The sequence below is a fragment of the Bombus flavifrons genome, chromosome 1 (assembly GCF_040668555.2).
Source record: "Bombus flavifrons isolate JBK064 chromosome 1, iyBomFlav1_principal, whole genome shotgun sequence".
NCBI classification, from domain to species: Eukaryota; Metazoa; Arthropoda; class Insecta; order Hymenoptera; family Apidae; genus Bombus; species Bombus flavifrons.
Window position 1 is genome coordinate 22,085,044 of NC_138442.1, and position 22,605 is coordinate 22,107,648.

Sequence of the window (22,605 nt, forward strand, 5' to 3'; positions counted from 1 at the left end):
AATTATTAATGATTCTGAAACTTCAAAAAAAAAAAAAATTTCCCTCGCTATATTTATTTTATTATGATACCAACCCTTCCTAACAACCTTCCACCCTATTGTGTTTTTTCCGCTGAGAGCAAGGGAGAAATTTTATATTCTAACATCAGGTGACTCACCCTTTGTACGTTCACTGGTAGTCGATTTTAATTATCGATAACCGAAAATACTATCGGTAACCCCTCGAATACCGACTAGGGCCAGATATCGGAATATCGTTCAGTAAACAATGCAGGTCGATAAAAATAATCGAAAAAAAGGGACGTATACTGGGATATGGCCTACGGCGGACGCGTGGCAAGACGCGAATCAATATTATTTACTATTCTATAGTAACGAAACGTTAGCGGGTCGTTATGTTTACTTACGTCGAGCTTCAACCCTCCTTGTGTTCCGTGTTCGTTGACCTCTCGAATATCCTGGCAGGCCGTACTTAGACGTACGACGAGGCGAACGCTCGATATCTAGTCTCGACACTGTCGAACAAGGTACGCCGTTTACTCATTCATATATTCATTTCGCAAACGATCCGAGCCGTTTAATAACGCACCGGTTTCATTAAACCACAGTCAACAGAGTCTCTTCCGTACTAGATGGTAGATACAATAAGATTATTCTTAGCGTCCATGGCAGGATAATAAAATTCAATTTAGGACGTGGGAAGAGCAGTTTGTTGCTCTGAGACGAAGAATAGGAGAATGGTTTAAATATGGCGTGCTGTTTAGATAAAGATCGTTCGTGGAACTCTAAAAACGGTTGTGTATCGGTTACTAGATTGCGAATATTCGTGCAATTTTTCATTTTTAGCAACGTAAATAAAGCAATGAAATTTAAAGAAACATTCGTTTCTCCGCTAGATGTTACATGTAGATTTGCTAGAAATGCATAAGAATCCACGGTCTAACGATTGATGTTTTTTTGAGCACAAATTAGAGATAAAAAAAGATTATCGAAGCGGAATGAACGTAATATCGAATGACAAACTATTTTGGAATAGTCGATGCGACTAGAATATTGAGAAGCCCAAAACTAATTTAAGAAGTTGTTGAAATAGAACCAAAAATTTAGCTGAAAGTAATGAAAAATTGATTTTTAAAAAGTACGTAGCAAGAAAATACTTAAGCATAAATTACAAGATAATATTTCAATGAAAGTTTATCTTAAAGTTTTCATTAAAGACTATACTCTGCAAAGGCGGTTGATTTTAAGGTTCGTAATCTCGGAAAGAAGCTCAAACGAGACGTTACTGGCCAAAACTCAGGAGAGATTAAGATAGTATCGGAGAAATCAACGAAAAGTGGAAGAGCGAAAAGAGTTTCGCTGATGTCATCCGTTTGAAGTCGGGAAATTAAATCGAACCACTGGTGGGAGATCTCTGAAGAGTTGCAGACGTGGATATCGCTCATTGGTTTCGACGCTCAGTTTCTCATTTTCATTTTACAAGCCTTTCATGTTTGAAACTAGAAAAAGCCGCTGTGATCTTCTGAAACGATATTATCGTTGCTTAAAGAATCGATATAAAACCAGAGCAACGAATCACGTCTCCTAATTACTTGATTAATCCCTTTGATAATCTACGTTTAAACAATTTTCTTTCCGCTATGAGACACGATTGATAAATCTGACAGAAATTTTAGACCAAAGCTTTCGACAGAGTTTCAAAACACAGATTCGATAATCATCCACATGTTTTTAAATTAATAATAATCGCCAGTTAATGATCAGTAAAACGTAAAGACTATTCTTATTTTTTATACTGAATTACTATTTCGCGATAAAATGTATAATCCTAAGCTTGACTGATACATACATACTTTTCGTATATGTGATATAGATATAGTATATACAATACCGATATACATTGCCATCGGTAAGGATTTTAAAATACTAAATATTCGAAAGAAATATCTATCGTTTAAAATCGACGGTTTAAAATTTAAACAGTAGCTATCGATACTTCTCTAATTTACCGTAACGCGCAAATCATTCTCTTCAAATTGCTCGTAATTTTCCGTTCGTTAAATACTTCGCTTACCAGTGTACATAAATGAACGATCGCGGATTAGTTGAACGCTCGAAACCTTATTTGTATTGAACGTCGATTAACGGCGGACAGACTTAATTGCACAAATAAAGTATAAATAACCCGATATTGGCGAAACGATCGGTAACAACAACGTAACCTTGCCGTAAATGAGCATGCGATCAACAAGATAAACTGGCAGTAAGTCAAGAAGTACGATTCACTTTGTATCTCTAACAGGTGGTCGAATTTTCCTGACGCACGATAGAATCGTTCACGGGGCGAGGCGACGTTTAATTTCTATTAAGCGGCCGTTAGTTTGGCTATTCAACCAGCGTGGCAAATATCGCTTACACGCTCGAGAAATAGAAAATAAATGATCTCGTTAACGCGTTTTATTTTCGCGCGAAAGACAGCTATATCGTGAAACGGTAGTCTCGACCGTTCAAGACTGATCCAATTTGTTAGACGGCCAATTCTTCGCAAATGATATCCCTGTTTCTCGAACCGAAAACATCGAAGTAATAACGCAGCCTTCGATCGTTGATTTATTACGCGATCGATAGTCAGCCAAAAATTAACTATATAAGACTGATTAGGAGGAAAATTAAGTGTATCGACTTATTAGAGACTGATTATTATCGGAAGATCGATTAATGGGACGATAGGTTATCGGATTATCGTCCTCAGCTTCGCTCTCGAGTCTCGCTTAACGCAGATTCGATCATTGTAACGAGCGTCGATTATTATATTTTGTAACGATGAAACAAGCTTTTTACTCTTACGTGATAGGTAAGATCGTGTAAAAGAACAAAATTGTTTATACGATTTGACGGAATAAATGTAACACGGTAACTAGAAAGGTATGATATATCAACGTGTGCCAGAGTTAGCTCAGCTTTTGACGTCCGAGAATTAATGGAAAATTTGGAGATGATCTCGTGTAAGAGAAATTGGAAGACGAGAATAGCGAGATTGAAAGAAACTGTTACATTTTTATATAGAAGATCTTATTCTTTTTTAATATTAAAGTTCAAAATTAAAAAAGAGACTACAGAATTCAAAATAGAATATTCTTGCTCCTGCGTTATGCTAAAGATGAAAATAGAAAAATCATACTGATTTTCAGAGAAACGGTTGGATCGTAGTATGTATATAGTCAAACCCCAAATCCTTCAAAGAGGGTTAAGGGATTTACGTGTTACAGGGAAGAAAATATTGGACGCCAGAGTAGGATATATTGTCGGACAAAGTGAAACTGTCTATTAAACCAGCTCGATACCGCGCTTTCACCTAGCTGTTGTATCTATAACAAGAAAAATATTTTACTCAATGTAAAATTAAGATCTATTTTGAAATTTTTGCGTCTAATTGATTTGAAAATTGAGATTATTCGTTGAAATTCTTGATAATCCCAAATTTGTAATCACTTTTGTAGATCAAGAAAGAAAAAATTACAGGGAAGCCTGATAAATGGACGAACAAGATTAAAAGGACTAAACCTGATAAGACAGAGTAATAAAAAAGACGAGATAAGATAAATGAATAAAAAACGAGGATATCAAACCAAAGCACGAAAAGGACATACGCATACCAAGAGAACATGCAAATGTTCCATAAATAAAATATATTCGTTTTCCTATAGATCGTTCTATGCATAGAAGCATAAAAAAATACTGACCTTTCCTGAAATCTTATTTTATACCATTCATACTCGTAATTCTCAATTTATCGGTTACCCTAGCATTAAAATATCGACGAATCAGCGTTACACATTGAACATCGATCGATTCAATAGCTTCAAATATTAAATGATTCGGCGTCCTTCCGTCGGTCATTCCATTGACGCTAATTGTAAGAGGATTTGGCTCAAAGTTAACGGCCTGGTGATATTACACTGTCCACATCTGGTAGCCGTGCCAAGTTGATTAACGAGAAATAACGACGGTTCGTCGTACAACCTGTAAATTCTTGTTTACGGTAGGGACAAAGAACCGTGGGCAAATTTCCCGGAAATTAATTTCCCCGCAAAGAACAAATACGAGTAATGACATCATCTTTCTAGAATCGTCGAGTTATGTGTTTCTTCGAGGAATTCTACGTAACAAATTGTAATAAGATTTCGCTGTAAAAAGTGATGCAAGCGGTACGATTGTGACTGTAACGCGATATACGTACAGTGGCTTACGAAAGCATTCGAATATTTGTCACAGAAAATTTTCACCAGTATATCGTACATGTTATGTGAAACTCTGTGAAATTTCGTGAGCACTGTAACGAGATACGACTATCGTGATTGCGATAGTAGAATTATGTATGAGGTATATATAAATACGTGGTAATGGTAAAGACCAATCTAGCAGCATATATAGAGATTACCGAACGTTTATTATAAACATGTACTTGGTGCAAAATTGCTATACAGCATGCACGATAGCCTCAAACTTGTAAAGCGTAGATATATACTTCCAGTATATACCTTGTAACTTCTACAATTTTCAGATCCACTTTAAAGTTCGTTAACATGATCACGACAGTCGTGCCTAGTTACAGTGATAACATATAAGTAAATAGTTGCTAGGAATTTTCGATACTTTGGTGAATTAATTCTAAGGAATTTCTTCTTGACACGCTTTTTATCGCAATTAGTAATTTGAAGACAGAGCGAAATAAAATGAATCGCACCGGTGAAAGAAGGAAATACGCAAACGAGCCACAAACGTGGAGAAATATTGCGGTTTTAATTAACGAATGTGAACTGAAAACGAGAAGCTGAAAAAAAGATAACTCTCTCAGTTAGCGTATTCGTTAGTTAATTTGTAACGGAATAAAGTACTGGGCGTAAATGTGCGAAGGACGAGGTGTATAATTTTTGAATTTCCAATTTCGTTATTTCCACAGTTATCGATAGATTTTCATTTTTCCTCGACACATCTACCGTTCGCATTTAAGCAAAGACCGAAAACTCTTTCGTTTAGTTTCTAGTAGGTTGATAGAACAAAAATTCAATAAGTTCTTCTATGTATCGAAAATTGAAAAAGCCCATCAATATTGAAAATCATGGAACAAAGGTATCGAAAACAAAAGAATTTCAATCTCTCGTATACTATACTACCTCAGAGAATAAAAAATATATTCGAATCATAACGAGGAAAGCCTAGGATGAATTAATATTCTTTTTAGATTCCCTGATTTACGTTATTAATCTTTTAACAATGAGAAACTGAGGCAAATATTTAAACCATAATTATTCCTTACAAAAAGTCGAAGATATACATATGTTTCTTGTACTTGATACAACAAGATCTTGAAGATAAAGCGATAATTATTATATAAATGATTCATATTGAATTCATTTTATTACAATATCAAAGGACTAATAAAGTCATTAAGATTTAACAGGTTGTTTAAGGTCCAAGCACTGGAACAAGTATTTTTACGCTGCATATAATTCGAAATAAAAATTATGATAAAGTTCACGCGTGCATTACATTATCGCGCTTATCAACGTTTTAATGCCTCTTTACGCGAGAAAGATCCACGAAGTGAGATTTTTCTAACGAAGTAAGTACTGCCAGAAGAAATATTAATTTTGCAGCAGGCTGTGCACTCGATAAACCTAGCAAACCGTGGCGATACTCTCGAATCTGATGCGGTGCACGCCTGCAAGGCAAACGTCCTTCCTTCGAACGATCGTTCCCCGGAAATCGTTTAACGAGAAATCGAGAAACGCGATTAGATTAAAGACAGCGGACTCGATTTCCCGCGAGCTACGCTAAACATCCAGTTCGCGATTATTTACTTTTGATCTGTATTTCCAAATGCCTGGAAACGATGCTTTTCTTTTAGGTGACTTTCCTCGTTACAAACAGCGACTTGTAATAACGCGTTTCTGGAAATATCGAGGGCGTAACATAGGATCAAGAGACTCGACTTTTGTTTGAGAGAAGAAAGAGATTTTCATCGGAAATGAAAATTCTTCAAAGAATATAAGCTAAAGATCGGTTTCCTTTAATTTTCAATTTCGAATTTCCTGTGAGGAAAATAGACGGTGTAGGAACGTAAATTTCAAAGAGATTTAAATGATAGTGGCGTAGAAACTTCTCTATCGATCGTTTTACGTTCTAACTAGAAGAAGAAGCTTTAATCGCAAACTTTTGATCAGTGCTTGCCAGCCAAGACTTTTTCAAATAGAACTTCCAACAAATTCACTCAAGTTGTAGCTATCGATTCTATAAATTAATATAACAGCTTAACTTTAAAAGAACTTAAAGTTTAAACCATCGTTTAAATACTTAAATAAATACGAAATATTTAATTGTACAAGATTATTAGGTTCTAATTGATTTACTTCGACAGCAGCGTCTTTCAAAGCGAAATCTTCGCAATAAAAATGTAATATTCGAAAGATTTTCAACGAATGACGATAATAATAATTGAAAGGCTAGGAAATGTGTAAAACAATCATTCTCAGCAGAAGTCGAAGATCGATCGTGTAAGAAGGAGAGAGGAGGCAGAAGGAGCAACAAATATTCGCGATCACGTGAATCGAATGTTTTCGTAGAGATCTCGGCGAACCGAAGGATAAAATAGCAGAGATGAATATTAGCCTGAAGAATGAATCCGACGTCTCGAAAAACATTCGACATAGGCCTTTCCTTCGCAACGTTATTAATTCATTTCGATAGCTTCAGGCGTCACGAAATATTTTCAGAGCTCGTCGTGGATATCCCAACGATTTACCGCGCAAAATTCGTCAGACAGATTGAAACTTCCAAATGAAATTTGCAGACGAAACAATTCGAAAGGAAAACAATAGGAGAAACGAAAACAGACAGAATTGATGAAGATACATAAACATAATGGAAACGGAGGCTGAAATATCAATCACAAAGAAGGAAATATAATAGCAATATACATGAATTATACAAGAAATAAATTCTAATATCAGAGATGAACTTTGTCAAAAACTTAATGAGGGAGCTTGTATACGTGTCGTGCAAAAAATGCTATACTTAAAGAAAAGAAAATGTTTTATCTATATAAACTGATATGACGTTCCACACAGTTGTAATTTTTCCATTAGTTTTTAAGAAGTATTTAATCCAGAAAAATTAGTATACGGAGGCCTAGAACATAAGAGTCTACAACGTAATATTTTAGTCGGAGTTTAATTAACATTAAAATATGGTTCTATAACGTTAAACCATGGTCTAAAAACATTAGAATATAGTGCGTGTCGGTCATTTTAGTACCACAGTTTGCAAACATTTTGTCAGAAGGCCTAACGTTGAGCGAAAGAAGCACGTTAGGTTTGAAATGTATGCCTTTTCCCAAAATATGCTAAATGTGCTCTAAACTTATATTCGAGGTTTCCATTCAATTATCCCAAAAGATGTTGATTAATAGGAATTTAGAAAAGATGCAAAATTGCACAGAATACGAAAAGATATATAAAATATCCAAAGCATGGTATTTTCTATGATACTTGATATGTAAAACAATTTTCTACTTCGGCATTTCTTTTTTAATTATATTTTCAAAAATGTGCATTTGCATAAAAACTCATTGTCTACCGATTACTTTAAAACCTGGTGTTGCCGTCTCGACAGCAACGATCCTACTTCGGCAGAGTATCCTAGCACTTTGCCTACAGTGGTAATGTCCGACCAAAGGATCATGTTCTACTGCCATCCAGCTCACGATTACGATAAAGTACGAATCAAAAAGTATATTCTATAAATATACTTTTATATCTAAAGTGATCAGAACTAATAATACAGCATCGCATTTAGATAAAATATGTTGAGATTATTCGATGTGTAAACAGAGAAAACTCGTGGATAAATTGTAAGGCAGAAAATATATTTAAATAGAAGTGTAATTATAAATAAGAATACAATTTGAGCTGGTCCAGATCCGCACGCTAGCTGTGTTACCCAATAACTGAAAACCCCGAAGCCAACGTCGTCTGTCTACTGTTTATGGTCTGACTTCGTCGCAGTCTTTTGTCTACGCGCTGTCGATGGCTTCGGTGCTTGAGAAAACTAAAAAGACCAGATGTAGAGTTTTCTTATAAGTGGTGACCACTTCAACAAAATATTTTGACTGGTGGTGTTGACGCGCGCGTGCACGCCCGTGAGAGCTTCTCTCTATCCAAGACTGCTATTTCCACATCTACAATTACAGGAATCCGAAAATTTAGTTGGGAATCGGGAGCAGGAACGGGGGATTAACGAGTAAACGACTTTCACGCGCGTTCGTTGGCTCTGAAAGCTCTCGCGTGGCGAGCAACCGGTTTCGAGGAAGCCGTACGACGTCACAACTATAGATACTCTATTTTCGCTTATCTCGCCTCTCTACTGCCTTCTTCTCTAAGCTCTCGTCCACTCTCCCTCTCTCTCTCTCTCTCTCTCTCTCTCTCTCTCTTTCTCTCGCCCCTCTTTCTCTAACTACCGCGAAAACGTGTATTTCTGGCACGAGTTCTTCACTCGACGAGCGCAGGCCACAGCTCCGGACGACGAATTCGAGGCAGAAACCCAGGCTCCAACTACGAGGTCTCCGATAAACCTGATAGAAATCGCTCGTAGATGATCCCCGGAGAACCAGAGAGGAAAATGATCCTGCCGTGCAATAGAAACAGTTTGTAGCGGCGCAAGAAATGGTCCACGGGGGACGAAATCGGATATACGTTTATGCTCGTGTCGTAGTACGAGCATCGAGTCAAGTGTCTTTTTGAATTTATAATCGAGGCTACCGGCTGGAAAGATTTTGATGGTTCGATTAGAATCTCGTGGATGAGGTTGTCACTCTCCGTAAGAAAGAAATTGGCAAAAGCAGAAATTCAGCCATTTTTTGTCTTACAGTTGAAACTATTGGGTGAAAGCTACCAGTTACCATTCGCTAATTTGGTTTATTTTCTTTTTAGGAAGAAAAATTCTGAATTACTGGATGACGAAGAAAAGTTTCTTTCGCGGATTAATTAATAGACAGAATTGAATTAAAAGGAAGTTATAGGTATCTTATGATCTATATATTTATAAAAGTTTTAATTTTCCTCCCCATATTATTAACTGTAATTTGACTGATTTTTGTGTTTTGTGAAAGAGGAATTGGAATTATTATTCGAAGTAAATGTATAGTGAAAAGAATGGATGATAAATTATTATCGTCTGGTTCTAAGCTGACAATTGTTGACAAGGGGAATTAAACAGGTTTTCTGATCAAATTATTAAAAAGACTTACCCTTGCTGGTGAGACTGAAGCTTCTGAGCCTGTAACTGTCCTCGTCTTCACCCTCTTCCCTCTGAATCTGATTCGAGGGATCAGGAACATCCAAAAATGCATTACTCTTTCTGTGATGACTATGATGCATACTTTGCCCTCTTCGACTTCCTCTTCTTCTGAGGCCAGGGCTGATATCATTGTCGGTCAGCCTGGGCTCGCTGCTGCAATGAGCAGATTTAACTGTGCCTTCATGATGATGATGATGATGATGGTGTGCAGCTGAAACAAATTAAAACAACCGATATATAATCGACGGTTCACTCTCGAATCGACTCGAATTTTCTATTAACAGTTTATCATAAATCACGAAGATATATACATTTAGCGTCGTATTCCTTTATTTCATTAAATATCCTATTTTTTTAGTTTGCTAAAAACGATTAATCGTGTAACTCTTCGTAACGACAGACTTAAAGTATTATCGAACTCTCTAAAAGCGACTTTTTACGAAATCGTGGTAATGCAATCGAAGCCAAAGGAGTTGTAAAGACGTCAGGTTACATTCCTAATATTCTTATCTATCTACGTATCTACCTTCCCTCTTAATGCCGTTTTTCGTTCCTTTTTTTCGCTAGGTCCTGAACTGAACAGACTTTACACTCGATGGCTTCCTACTATCTCATGCGTGGGCCCTTTGGAAATTGTCCCCTTTTTGCTGCTACTGCTGACCGCCTTCTAAAGCTTCTAAAGAAAGAAAAGCTCGAAAAAAAGCACCGCGAGCGACACGTGAAAATGTCGTTCAATAAAATGATTCGAAATACAATGTTGCCTAGGATTTTGATGCCACCGTAAATCATACTTGTTCCTTTTGCAGTTTTTCTTCTTCTTCTTTTTTTTATCTTTTTCTTCGCTCAAGCTACCTGAATTGAAAAGAGATGATCGATGGAGATTCATAAATCGGGCTTTCGATCCAATATCCCTCGTCATGCGAAGATAAACAATATATATGACGTTCGCAAACACGCAGATTTTTCTTCTTATTTGGATACACGAGTACATTCTACACGCGACAAACATTCGTTATTCCGTATAGTATAATTGATAAAAATTAATAAAACTGCGCTTTAATTTTTATTTCGACGCGTCGTTAATTAGAAACTCGATACGAAACGTGCACGTTAACAAGTTTTTAAAAGAAAATATATCTCGATAAGTAAATCACTGTATACGTGCTATAAACGAGGGAAAAAACTGCAAATAACCAATAAATTTGTCAAACCTTAAAGACAAAAATTACTTCTGAGATATTCAGAAATTATTTGTGTCAAGAATAAATATGTTGAAACCGTTTTATCTTTTTTAAACGGAATTACATTCATCCGCTTAGTTCTCGTAAAAGGGTAATAAATCTCATAGGTTTAAAGCATAGTCTCGCTTCTTCATGCTAAGAGAAAGCTTTCGTTTTATCCAGGATTATCTTCTTGTTCGGGGAATATCGAAGCATATGGAGTTCCAGTAAAACGTCGAGTAGTAAACGACACGAAAGTGAAATCGATCCCGAACAGCCAGCTGAAAAATATTTCAATCCTAAAGGTTTCTAGGCTCTGCCTTTACACGATCAAGCTCGTCGCTTCTTTATTTCACGCTCGACGATTTTCATTGAGAATCCCTTGTGAAATAAGCTCGAAAACGAATCTACCCTTTCACGGTGTGGTGGATCTTCGTCGAGGTAATAAATATCGGAAAGACGAAGAAAAACTGAAAAAATTTTCGACTACTTTCTATATATTACTGTGGGGTAATTAGTGTCACTGGCTTTTAAAATTATGCAACGCGAGAAGAAGAGACTTCTACTCATATTTTCCAAGAAAGATTTATCAAAATTCGCTGTCCTAGCTTTATCAAAATTCACTGTTACGGATTAGTTAGTTTACTTTCGTTATTAAATTGTAAATAGCGCTTGATAACTAATTTTATTATTGCGTAATGTTCTTCTAATTTAATAACGATCTAATCCAACTCTTACTCATAGTTTTGCGGAAGATCTAGAAAAATAAAAATTATAGTATCACCATAAATTGAAAGAATTTTTTGCTTTATCTCCAGCGTAAAATACGAATTTTCTACGTTTACAGAAAATTGCTGAAAAATTTCGACACAACGCATTGCAAATTTGATAAATACCAATACCAAGGACCGTTTGCTTTGGCTGTACTCTTTCTCCTATCGGATAGTAGACACGATCTAAGGGCCGAAAGATCAATTTCAACGGCCCAATAAACCAAGTCGGACGTCAAGTCGCGTCGTGAAAGCGGCGTGTAAGAGACACGATTACATATTGCGTCGACGACACGCTTCACGCGTCGAGATCACGCTTCAGCTTCTATTCTGGCAGCGTTCGTTTGGGTAGTAGGTCACTGACAGACGAAACGGGCTTCCACGATGCCAGTGCACCTCACTCGAGGAACCGTCCAATCCATTTAACTCAAAAATACGATGCCGCGAAGGGTTTCGTGGGCTAAAACAAGCTTATTTAAAGACACTCGACATCCGTTTGCTCTGGCTAGCTCCGGTTAAATGTCCAACAACGGCGGATGGTTTCTCGCGGACGGTTAACCTGCGTGTTCTCCATCATTTCTGACCCAACTCTATTTCTCTGTGGTTGGAAAATTTCTCAAGCTTTAGCAAACTAACGTGAGATCGTCATTGATATGTATGATTTCTCGTTACAACTTGGTGCTAGAAATTTTGTGACGAAAGTCGTGATTAATGGTGGGATTAAATACGAAGAAGAAACTGAAATATCGCGGCAGAGTTCAAAAGGAGCAACGTGACAAGGTTCGAAAGCGCAAAGAAAAACGTCAAATTTTGAAACTATAATTTACGATTTATAATTTATAATCGCATTTAGTGACAAAGGCGATAACTTTTGTATCGTGGTCTTGGCAGATTTCAATCGATCAGACAGCAAATTTTCGAAGTATTTAAGGGGTTTTGAAAAGTGCTGAGATATAAATTGGTGAATCGGAGTTAAAGAGTGCTCTGGAAGCAACAAGAAGGTATATATAACTACTAAATAAAATTCTTTCGATTTAACAAATATTTAATCATTTTTCACGAATAGAGTCTCAGATATCAACAATTCATCGGAAAATATGAATTAATTGTTCTGTGAAAAGAGTTAACTTTTTCAGTGCGGAAGCATCGATCGAAAATCTGTTATAGATACAATGTGATTGTTCAGCTTCTAACGTTAACATTCAAATGGCAATACTGCAATAATACATATACATGTAGAAATCGCATAAATGTGGCACGTGACTATGACCACATATGTACATATATTCATTAAATGTGTAACAACCTAATTTAGACGATGACTACAGCCGCCATTAGCACGTATAGTCGCCGTTAGTGACTTTTTAGTATCGATTACAAATCAAGTAAATTCCAACAGATCGTTATACGAACAACGATCGAAGTCGATCTTGGCCATGCAAAAGTTAAAGTTCTTCTATTCGCTTATTAGACATTTACATATAACGAGCGCGATAACAGGAAATAACAATTTGTGGAAGAACTATTTTCAAAGAGTTGCTCTGGTAGAATGTTCGAATTAAATCGAAATAAATTATTTTTATTAAATAAAAGACCAAAAAACAGCACCATTTGCTCGCTGCATCGTAATCGTTCAATTTTTGTTTTAAATAATTGGGAAATTCCTAGTTATCTATTACGATTGTATTAATTCTACAGTAATTGTTTTAATTCTACGTTGCTGCACGGTTTGTTGATATAATTATCAATCCAGAGAAAATTTAGATGCGCGTCCAATCATAGAATACTAAAGTATGATACATTTATGCTATTGCATTCCTTTCTCACTTTTGTTTTGGCTATGTGTTTCTAAGAAACGGAACTCTTTGTTATTTATACTTTCGTCTTGCACAGTGAAATTAATATTCATTATTCATAATATTCATTGATTCATTAGTGGCAGCCTATTGCCCAACAAGTTCCTGACATCATCTTTAGACACGTAAAGTTCAAGGCTTATTCAGCAGGTCTGAGTTCGTTAAAAAATTGTTTCTAAGTCACTTGAACACTACTTCTAAGTTCATAAGAGAGTTCATAACATAGCGAGATTTATATTTTATGGAATAATCCCGTAACTGTATTCTGCAATACAATCGAACTCTATTTATCTGGATTCGTCGGGGACAACCAGTTCGTACAATGGAAATATACCGATTTTACTTGTTCCAATAATAAAAGTTTGCATTAAGATAAGTAGATTCAATTGTACGAAGTTCATTTAATTTAGGTCACAAAAATCAAAAAATATATAATAATTTCAAATTTATTCTCATGAGCAGAAAGAAACGCTCAAGAAAAATACCAGAAAGAAAGAAAGAAAGAAAGTTTTCTCTGGTATTTCTGGCATCGATGAAGCCGTAACTATGATTTTCTTCCAATAAACAGAATTCAAATAAATGTACCATTTCGAAATTAAAGGAAACCGAAGTTTTACCATTTTTTTCTTTTCTTGTGCAATCTTTGTTTTTGTTCGTTCAACCTACAATATCTAGCCATTGTTTCACAGCTTTGTAATATAACTTTGCTTCAAAAATAAGAAAACACAAGAAACTTGAAATATCTCAACGTACGAGTGTCTTGAAAAATAAAGAAATGCTGAATAAGAAATTTTATTTAAAAAGGGTAGTGCTACGAATCGAATTCAGTAAAAAACCTAAAAATTCAATATCGATTTTTTTCGCGATCAATTTACCGTCAAGACAGTCGCGATTTATTACAATTTATTACGATTATAGAACCAACTGCGTAAGATTAAAAATTTACCGAGGACATTTTCATCCCTTCGTGACATCGACGTAATAATTCCTGATAATATCAACGAAGGTAAAAAGGAAACAAGAATGTGACGTAGATTATGCGTTGGCATTTTAAGCTATCAGCTTCGAAAGTTACAAAATATCCTACGTCACGAGGCTTTTCTCTATACACGCTGCTTCAGGACGTTAAACGAACAACGGTGACGTCAAAGCGACGTCACTTCGCCCTTCAAAGAGTTAATTTAGAAGTGAATGGGTTACATTGGGTTCCGAAGCATCGGACCGCGGAATACGATGTTATCTGCGTGTTCTTTCACGTTCCATCGACAGATGATATCACCCATGCTCGATGGGAACTGATCACGCGAAAATCCTAACGCGTTCAGAGACCTCTTAATGGAAATTAATTATCAAAGGACGCTGATCTAAACGTACGAAGGCGTCGTTATTCTTGAACGTCGCGTCGGCAAACGAGTCAATGTGTTAACGCGTGTGTACATAGAGGTGAGTGGAATAACTCGTTATTACTTAAACTACTAAAGACTAACGTCGCGTTAATGCAACGTTACGTTTCTCAATCGATTTATATCGTTAAATTCTACTTCTTAACATCGTAGTTACGATAGAGGAGTCCAACTATTTGTTTAACGTTTCTTTCTTACTATTGCTTCTTTCACTTAGATTCTACGATGTTTACGAAGTTCTTAAAAATTGAAACGAGTCACTCTGATTTATCACAATACATTTTATACGTTGTATATCGAAATTATGCAAAATATTTTTGCACCTATAGTTTCCGAGTATCGTAGCAAAAGGGACAAAACGGACGATATTTCAGCGGAGACTAACCGAATTAGAGGAATAAATTAATTTTGCAATTCGAGAAGAGAATGGAACCGCCGTGTGCAATGCACTGATTAAAATTGAACTAGTTGTTGAACACGTTAATACTTGATGTTTCGCTAACGCAAACAAAAGTGGCTACGGCAAACGTCGAGCAATTCAACAATGAGATGGTAGGAAACGTGCCGAGTCAGCTCTACGTATTATTATTTAATGTTATGCAATTATTGTTACTCGTTTGTCTAATTCAAATAGATTTTTATATTGAATGCCAAACATCGATTATTATTTGGTTTAAAAAGTAAAATTGTGATCCTTATGCTTAAAAAATAATTATAAAAATCGAAGTTAAACAAATTAACGAAATGAGCAGTTAACGTTAAATCTTGACATTACAAAATTAAAAGATCTATGCCACTATCGTCTAACAGATTCGAACAATCTTAAATGCATCTCTCTTTCAAAAAATTTAATCAATTTTTCATTCCATTTATATATTACCTAAAGCTGAGTTTGCATTCCAGTCCAGCGATCCAATCCGACACTGGATCGTAACTGGAATAATTTAAACAGCGTTTTCATTTGAATACAGTACCGACGTTCCAGTAAGTAATCCATTCAAACGACTGGATCGGAAGTCTACTTTTTCCAAACCAGTGTTTACCACTACCATCGAGAATACAACATTCCAACGTTACTAGAATCGTCCAGACGGCTCATTAAAGTAAGTTTCGTGCATTGTTTTTGCCATCTTTCGCTTAATTCAGCGACGGTACTAACGTCGCTTAACATTCTATTCGCATATGTATACAACGGGATATAAAAAAAGGTTTAATTACTCTCGTTTTATAAACATTCTTTTATCCCATCGCTGTACATCTACCGTCCCTACGTAGATTCTTCGATCGATCCCTTTGATAATATCGCATCAAAATACTTTGCAATGTCAAAGAAACACCGACAAGCTACATCATCGACGAAGAATTACCTTGAGCGGCGGCTCGACGACGAATGCTCTTATTCGCGCTAGAGACGCGAGCACTCTGAGACCTCGTCGCGGGTCTACGTCTTCTCGTTGGTGTACTGCTGTCAGGAGTTCCGCTTCCACTATCCTTCTCTCTGTCGATTTTATCCCTCTCTCTGGCACCCGAGGGAGGCATCGCCTCCAACATTTGTTCCATGCTGGAGAAACCAGGTGCACAGATCGAGGCCGATCTGGTCTTCCGGCGTAGCGAAATCTCCGACATCTTTGCTTCTCTTCGTTCGCCGATCCTTCTACTGTTACACTATTCTCCGACAATTTCCGATTTTTCAATAGAAAAAGAAGAAAACCGTATTCCCGAGGTACGATTACGAGTAAACTTCCTCGAATTTCTGTTATTTTCCCCGTGTGCTCGCCGTAAAACAACGATATACCCAAGAGTCTATTTTCCCTCTTTGAAAACACGTTTCTGACTGGAACTTCGAGCTTTCTGTTTTTATCAATTCCCAGGGTTCGTTATCTCCAGCGAGATTTTTTCTCTGGAACACGTTGCACTCCACTCCCTTTGCACTTTTGCCCTTTGAAACGATCAAGATTCTCGGAAAACACGCCCGGGACGAAGTTTCCAGGTCCCTGAAGAGCGCTACTTCTCGAAAACCACCGGCTGACTTCAAACGAGACGAGTTTGGTTATTCTGAAAATAGGTGCTCTCCTTGTTGAAGGGTAGTCTGTTCGTCGAGCGTTTTACGCTTGTCGCGACCTTTCGCCAGGTACGTTTCCGCGAGCACAGATTCAACGTTCGATTAAAAGTTTCACAGAGACGGAGTCTTAGCTGTCACGCTGGCAAGTCCATGAGAACACGGCTGGCTGGGCCTCCGGCGACTTTCAGAAACTCGCTCACCGACGAAACTTGCGAATTCTGAAGCAACATGTGGTAACACAGTCGTTAATTGTGGACGATACGCTCGCGACGTTCTTGCTTGGGTTTCCGCGGTTTTCGTCTACAGAAATCTCGATGCGATCGCAACTCGTCGTTTAGGTTTCCTTTTGCAACAGTAACTTTGTTTCGGTGATTTTTGACACATTGTAACGTTATAATTTGACGTTTCTTTAATTTTTGTAATCTTTAGAGTATACTTTTCTTTGAGAATCGTAATTTCTTGTAACTTTTTCTTTCTGTCTTTTTCTCTGATCAGAAATTTGGATTTATGGCGTCAGAGAATCTTGATATTCGTCTTAAAAGGCTTTAAATTTTCTTTCAAATTCTAATTTGTAACCATAGTTGAAATGTATTATAAAGTGTACTATAATTGAGAGAATTCCAATATTATATAAGTTCCCTCTGTAAAAAGTAATACTCCGGTTTTTATACATGGAAAATACGAAGCAGGTCCTTTTCACCAGACTGGTTGTCACAATTTTTGGATACTTTCGATGGCTCGTTAAAAAAATTTGATTTGTTGGGATGCGTACGACTATTTCGACAACTTCAGAGAGACATATTTTTCTACTGTAAACAAATTGGAACGGTTTTGCTCGTTTCAAATCGAACTACGTGCTATTTCAACACTGAGTTTCGCGGAAAACCGAATCGAAAATAATAGTGAAAATTCTGCTTCCTTTGAAAGTAATACATTGTATTTTTAAATTACAATCACGATCACATTAAAAGGATCTCTACTTTCCATAGCATGAAAGTAATCTGGAACTTTTCAAAAGACAGTTTACTCTTCGACAGGGTTGGCATTTAAAATTACACCAACCACCATAACGAGCAATCTATGCGATTGAATATCAAACGTTAAAAACGTAATGAAACAATATTTTGCAAAATTCCCCTGCAAAGTACCAATTTGCGAGTTGTAAATAAATTTATTCTTCGATCGAAGTGGCATGGCAGTTGCCCGATTCGGTGGTTCTCGACAATTAACATTGTAATTACCTGCTCTAATTACGAGGCTTCGAAGTTACTTTGCTGTTAGAAATTTGTTTGTCCCGGTACACCAGCACGGTGGTTACTTTATTTACATAAGAATGAGCCACCGGCGATAGAACGTTCTATTTCCTTCTGTGATTAATTGCAACGCGTCGTTACAAGCTCCAATACAATCACCGTTTTTCACCAAAACAGAAAAAAAAAGATTCGCGTTAGGCAGAAAACATATATTTCCCTTGCCATTTATCTTATACTTGTAGAACTCTTCTACAAGTCAAAGAGATTTTCTAGTGTTTTCGACACACGAATACCATTCAAATAAGCATACCGTCGGAGTCTTCAAAGATCCCAGGAAATCTGTTCGTAACAGATAATATACAGAGTGTTCTAGATTTTAACGTCGAAGCTTCGTCGATATATTCTATGGGTTTAAATAAAAGAAAAATATTACATAAGCGCAGGTCGTTCGAGACCTTAATAAAAAAGTTACGACAAAAAGACGAAATACCAAACGGACAGCAAAGAACTCGCGATTATTGCGATTCCCGCTGCAGAAATCGTAAACGAAGCGCGTATTTGAATTCCCTAGATTCGTAAATAATCGCGGTATTTCGATACGAAGTAAGTCGAACAACTTGCTAATAGTACTGGCAGATATTCGCTTCAAAATCATTGACGATCTCGAATAGTAAACACAGCTCGCATAAATAGACTAAACGTAAATATTTCCGGTCTACTTTTACATTGTATCGCGGTAACCGCTAGTTCTTTATCGTTCCCTTCGTATTTCGTTTTCTAGTCATAACTCTTTTATTAGGTCTTGAACGACTTGGATTTCTTTAATATTTTTTTCTTCTTTGGACCCAATGCATGTACCGAGAAAGCTTCACCGTTAAAATCTATAACACCTTGTATGCAATAAGATAGGATATAGGTACGACGAAATATTTTAAAAGGGAATTCATCTCCGTCGAGCTGCTCGAAGAAATATAAAACACGTACTCGCTGGATTATCCGGCGATTCGATATTCGAGTATATCCGTGATATTTTCCCATTTACGTAATGTAAAATTGGAACGGCAAACATTGATGGGAAGTTAAATGAGAAACGAGAAAATGTAAAATTCCATTGCACGGAAGGAAACGAATAGAAATTCGGCCGAAGAAGACGAACGAAACAAAAGAGTTAGAAATTGCGATAAATTATGTCGTTGTTTGACGAACGATAGATCCGGAAACGAACGAAGAGTATACGTAGAGGATAGAGACGAAATTGTAGTTGTCTATATTTAGCGGGAGAATTAAAGGGGCTATTAACGTTATAGCCAGTCCATCAACAGTTTCACCAATAGTCTATAAGACTTTTATTAGAGAAAACTATCTATCGATCATCCTCCTTTTCTCTCTCTTGCAGTTTCTCTCTTTCTTTCTCACCGCAGAGGAACGACACGTTTATTGCGCTTGAAGTGCAACGTTAAGTGGAAGAGATCAGCCTTTGTGCGTTCTCCGCTATGTTTACGAGCTTCGAGGCGCATGATAAATTTTATGAATTGCAAGCTTGACACTACAGGTACTCGAACGAGCTCCGCCATTTATAAAATTAAAGTATCGTTTGAAATTACAGTAGCTCGCGAAAGTACTCGAACACTTGTGAAAGCCTTTTGCGAATAGACTATCTGCGTTGTTTGGAATATTTTGAAATTTCATTGGCACTACGAAAGCCGACCATCATGATCGTATATCGATAAAGTTTAAAACAAATCTGAAAATATGTACGGATGATACACACGACTCGTACGAGATATTTAGCGCAAACATATGTTTCGCAGCTATCGCGATTAATTATTTTTCTCAACCGTGTATTCAATTTTTATTAAAATATATATTTGCAGTATATGTCTCGTAATTTCTACGTACGTTTTTAGATTGATTTCAAATCTGATAAAAATAATCCTGACAGTCGTGTCTCGCTACAGTGCTGATGAAATTTGTAAACGTTTCATATAATACAACACATACGCTATAGATGCATTTTCAGCTTGGTTTCAAATTTTATCAATATGGCCATATCGGGTCGTATCAAAGCTAATAAAAATATTCTACGTAACGCGAACAATACACGTATCAAAATGTTCTATGGTAAGTGTTCGAATACTTTCGTCAGCCCCGATTTATCACGAGTAGAAAAGTTGTTTCAATGGTCGTATAAATTTGAAAATTTCACGACGCTTACGACTATTTTATACGTTTCTCGTTCGAATCTGCAAATGATATTATATGACAGCGTTTATGACATTTTAATGTGTCGGAATTAGAAATTCGATCGATCTCTCTAGATTCTTTAGAAGAAACAAAAACTAGAGTCAGTCAACGAGTCTTCGGTATCCTCTTCGCTATATATTCGACCTTGTTAAGGGATAAACTCACGTAATTCATTATCCCGTATATCAAATGTCTGGCAACCTTATTAAACACCGCATCCACGCCCGACGATCGTGCGCGAAACAGGTGCACGATTGAAATTCCATCTTCCCTTGGGAATTGTAACGATGCAAATTGAATATTACATAGTCGGATCGTTTTCGACGTCGTAAATGTTACTGCCTTAAATAGTCGATTGGGATACAAATCGACCCGAGCTTCTGGATATCGTTAGAAAAGTACGATCGCGCTTCTTTCCCAACTATTGAAATTGAAAAATGTTCTTTGTAATAAATTAAAAATTGAATTGAATTGAATTTGAATTTGAATCGAAATGAATTTAGGGCAAATACGTTCATAAAGAAATGAAAAGCTGTTCCCATTATATCATCTATTATCTAGCTCTGTTTTCACATACTTGTATGAAAGTTTATCAATACAGCAATTATTTTTTAATCTTTCAATTACGATTTTATGAGTAAAATATGCTCCATGGCAGGAAACATTCTACTCGTCCTTAGTAACGTATCGGAGCAACGATCGAAACACGTAAACTCTGCTCATTTCGTACGAGCTTGCAACGTCAAAACTATACCTCGGAAACTCCATTATCTAAGCGACAGCTATCAAGCGGAATTTCAACAAAATAATTAAATTTTAAATAAAATTATCAAGAAACGAAGAAAAGAAACAGAAAGAGACGTCGAAGCCCCGTTACTTTCCAGCATGGGATATAATATTCTGTTTTCAAATGTAAAAGAAGGAGAGGAACGAATAAAAAGAAGATGAAAGAACCTTTGCTCTTTTTTCAACAAAGTCCGATCGATCGAGGTCTCTTCGACGATTAACACGATCGTTTATGAAATCTGTATGATTACCACAGTCCTAAAAAAAAACACTGGCTCGCGTTTACCACTTCCGGTGGCCGGTGATCGCATCGAATGATCTACTCGTCATTTTCCAAGCTTGCTGTTCGTCGTCACATGTCTCGATCGCGTGTGCGCCGAGGACTAAGTAACCGACCGACACCAGAAGAAATGGAAGAACAGAACGAACGAAAGTATACGCGAGGAGATACGACACGCAGATGCACGTTCGACGATACGCGGCACACTGAGCTTCCTCCGAGCAGCGACGTCGCGACGCCAGGCGTCGTGGCAGCTCGGAATGTCTCGCGGCGACGCTCGGCGAACCTCGTGTCGACGGCTGGCCAACGTCCAAATTCTCTGATGTAGAGAATCGCCTCTCTCACCCTCTCCCTCTCTTTTTCTCTCTTTTTGGCGGGTTGAAAATCACAGCGATGTAAGTGAAGATTTTGAGAATTTTGCTTCGAACCAGATGTCGCAATCCTTTAAAGTGTCATCCTACTAGTTTGAACAATCAATTACGTTATAATTTCACTTCCCGCTATGAAACGCTTTCGCGGTTTCAAAAGATAAAATTAACTTTCTGTAACAATAAACACGAAGCCCATTTTATGGAAAATGACGACAGATCGATTTACACCACTATGATTTTCCATCCTCGACGTATTATTTTGTATCGAATATATCGTACTTTGTTGAAATTTAATCCTCCGCAGATAAACCAAGTTGTCTTCGCCCCGAACGAAATTTCACTCGTGAACTTCTTCGAAGCAAATTTTTATGCTTCCTGGAAAACCTTTTAAACATCCGACTTAAAAACTGCTGATATAGTACCGTAGAAACTTCAAGAGATAGCTCAAAAATTATTTGCGTTCTCTTATAGCCTAGAACGATAAAAAAATTAGACGTAGACACGATCGACTTACGTTCCTTACGGACAGTGCGAAAGTATACTAGTAACGCAAAGGTATTGAATTCTGTATACTATTGCGCCTACTATTTACACCGCCTTGATTCTCTGTCTTAAAAAGTCTCTCTTCTCTCTCTCTCTCTCTCTCTCTCTCTCTCTCTCTCTCTCTCTCTAAACCTGGCTATCTGCACGGATTCGCAGGAAAACGTCCCGCTACGAATTATTTACGAGCCACGGAACGATTCGCGCGACCGATACCTTTGCCTCCCGTTTTACATCGTTTTACGAGCTACTCGGAATCTTGAAAGAACGCTGAGACCAGCAGGATTAGAGACACTAGAGGGGAAAGTTTCTTTGTTCCACTGGAGAGCTTGCTGCTGGTGAAGAGAACTTGTTTATGAGATTCGACGCTCTAGAACCTGTGCGACGGAAGGATGGATTTGTTTGATTCGACGGATGATCCTGGATATTTGAAGTCCGTTTTGTGGCTTCTTTTACGGTTTAG

The 22,605-nt window shown here is 37.1% G+C and overlaps 1 protein-coding gene across 2 annotated transcripts in view; it reads right to left on the reverse strand.

The window, feature by feature from the left end:
- The window catches only part of Rgk3 (Rad, Gem/Kir family member 3), a 74,738-nt gene extending 53,303 nt beyond the window's left edge, over positions 1–21,435 (reverse strand). The window contains exons 1-3 of one of the 2 annotated variants that reach the window (XM_069117104.1): positions 21,203–21,435; positions 15,974–16,886; positions 9,308–9,568 (exon numbers count right to left, since the gene is read on the reverse strand). In XM_069117104.1, coding sequence (XP_068973205.1) covers positions 9,308–9,568; positions 15,974–16,232 — 520 coding nt within the window. In that variant the 5' untranslated portion in view covers positions 16,233–16,886; positions 21,203–21,435. Of the gene's footprint in view, positions 1–9,307; positions 9,569–15,973; positions 16,887–21,119 lie in introns of both variants that reach the window. The other variant, XM_069117112.1, reaches the window with a different exon arrangement.
- Between the last annotated feature and the right edge of the window lie 1,170 nt (positions 21,436–22,605).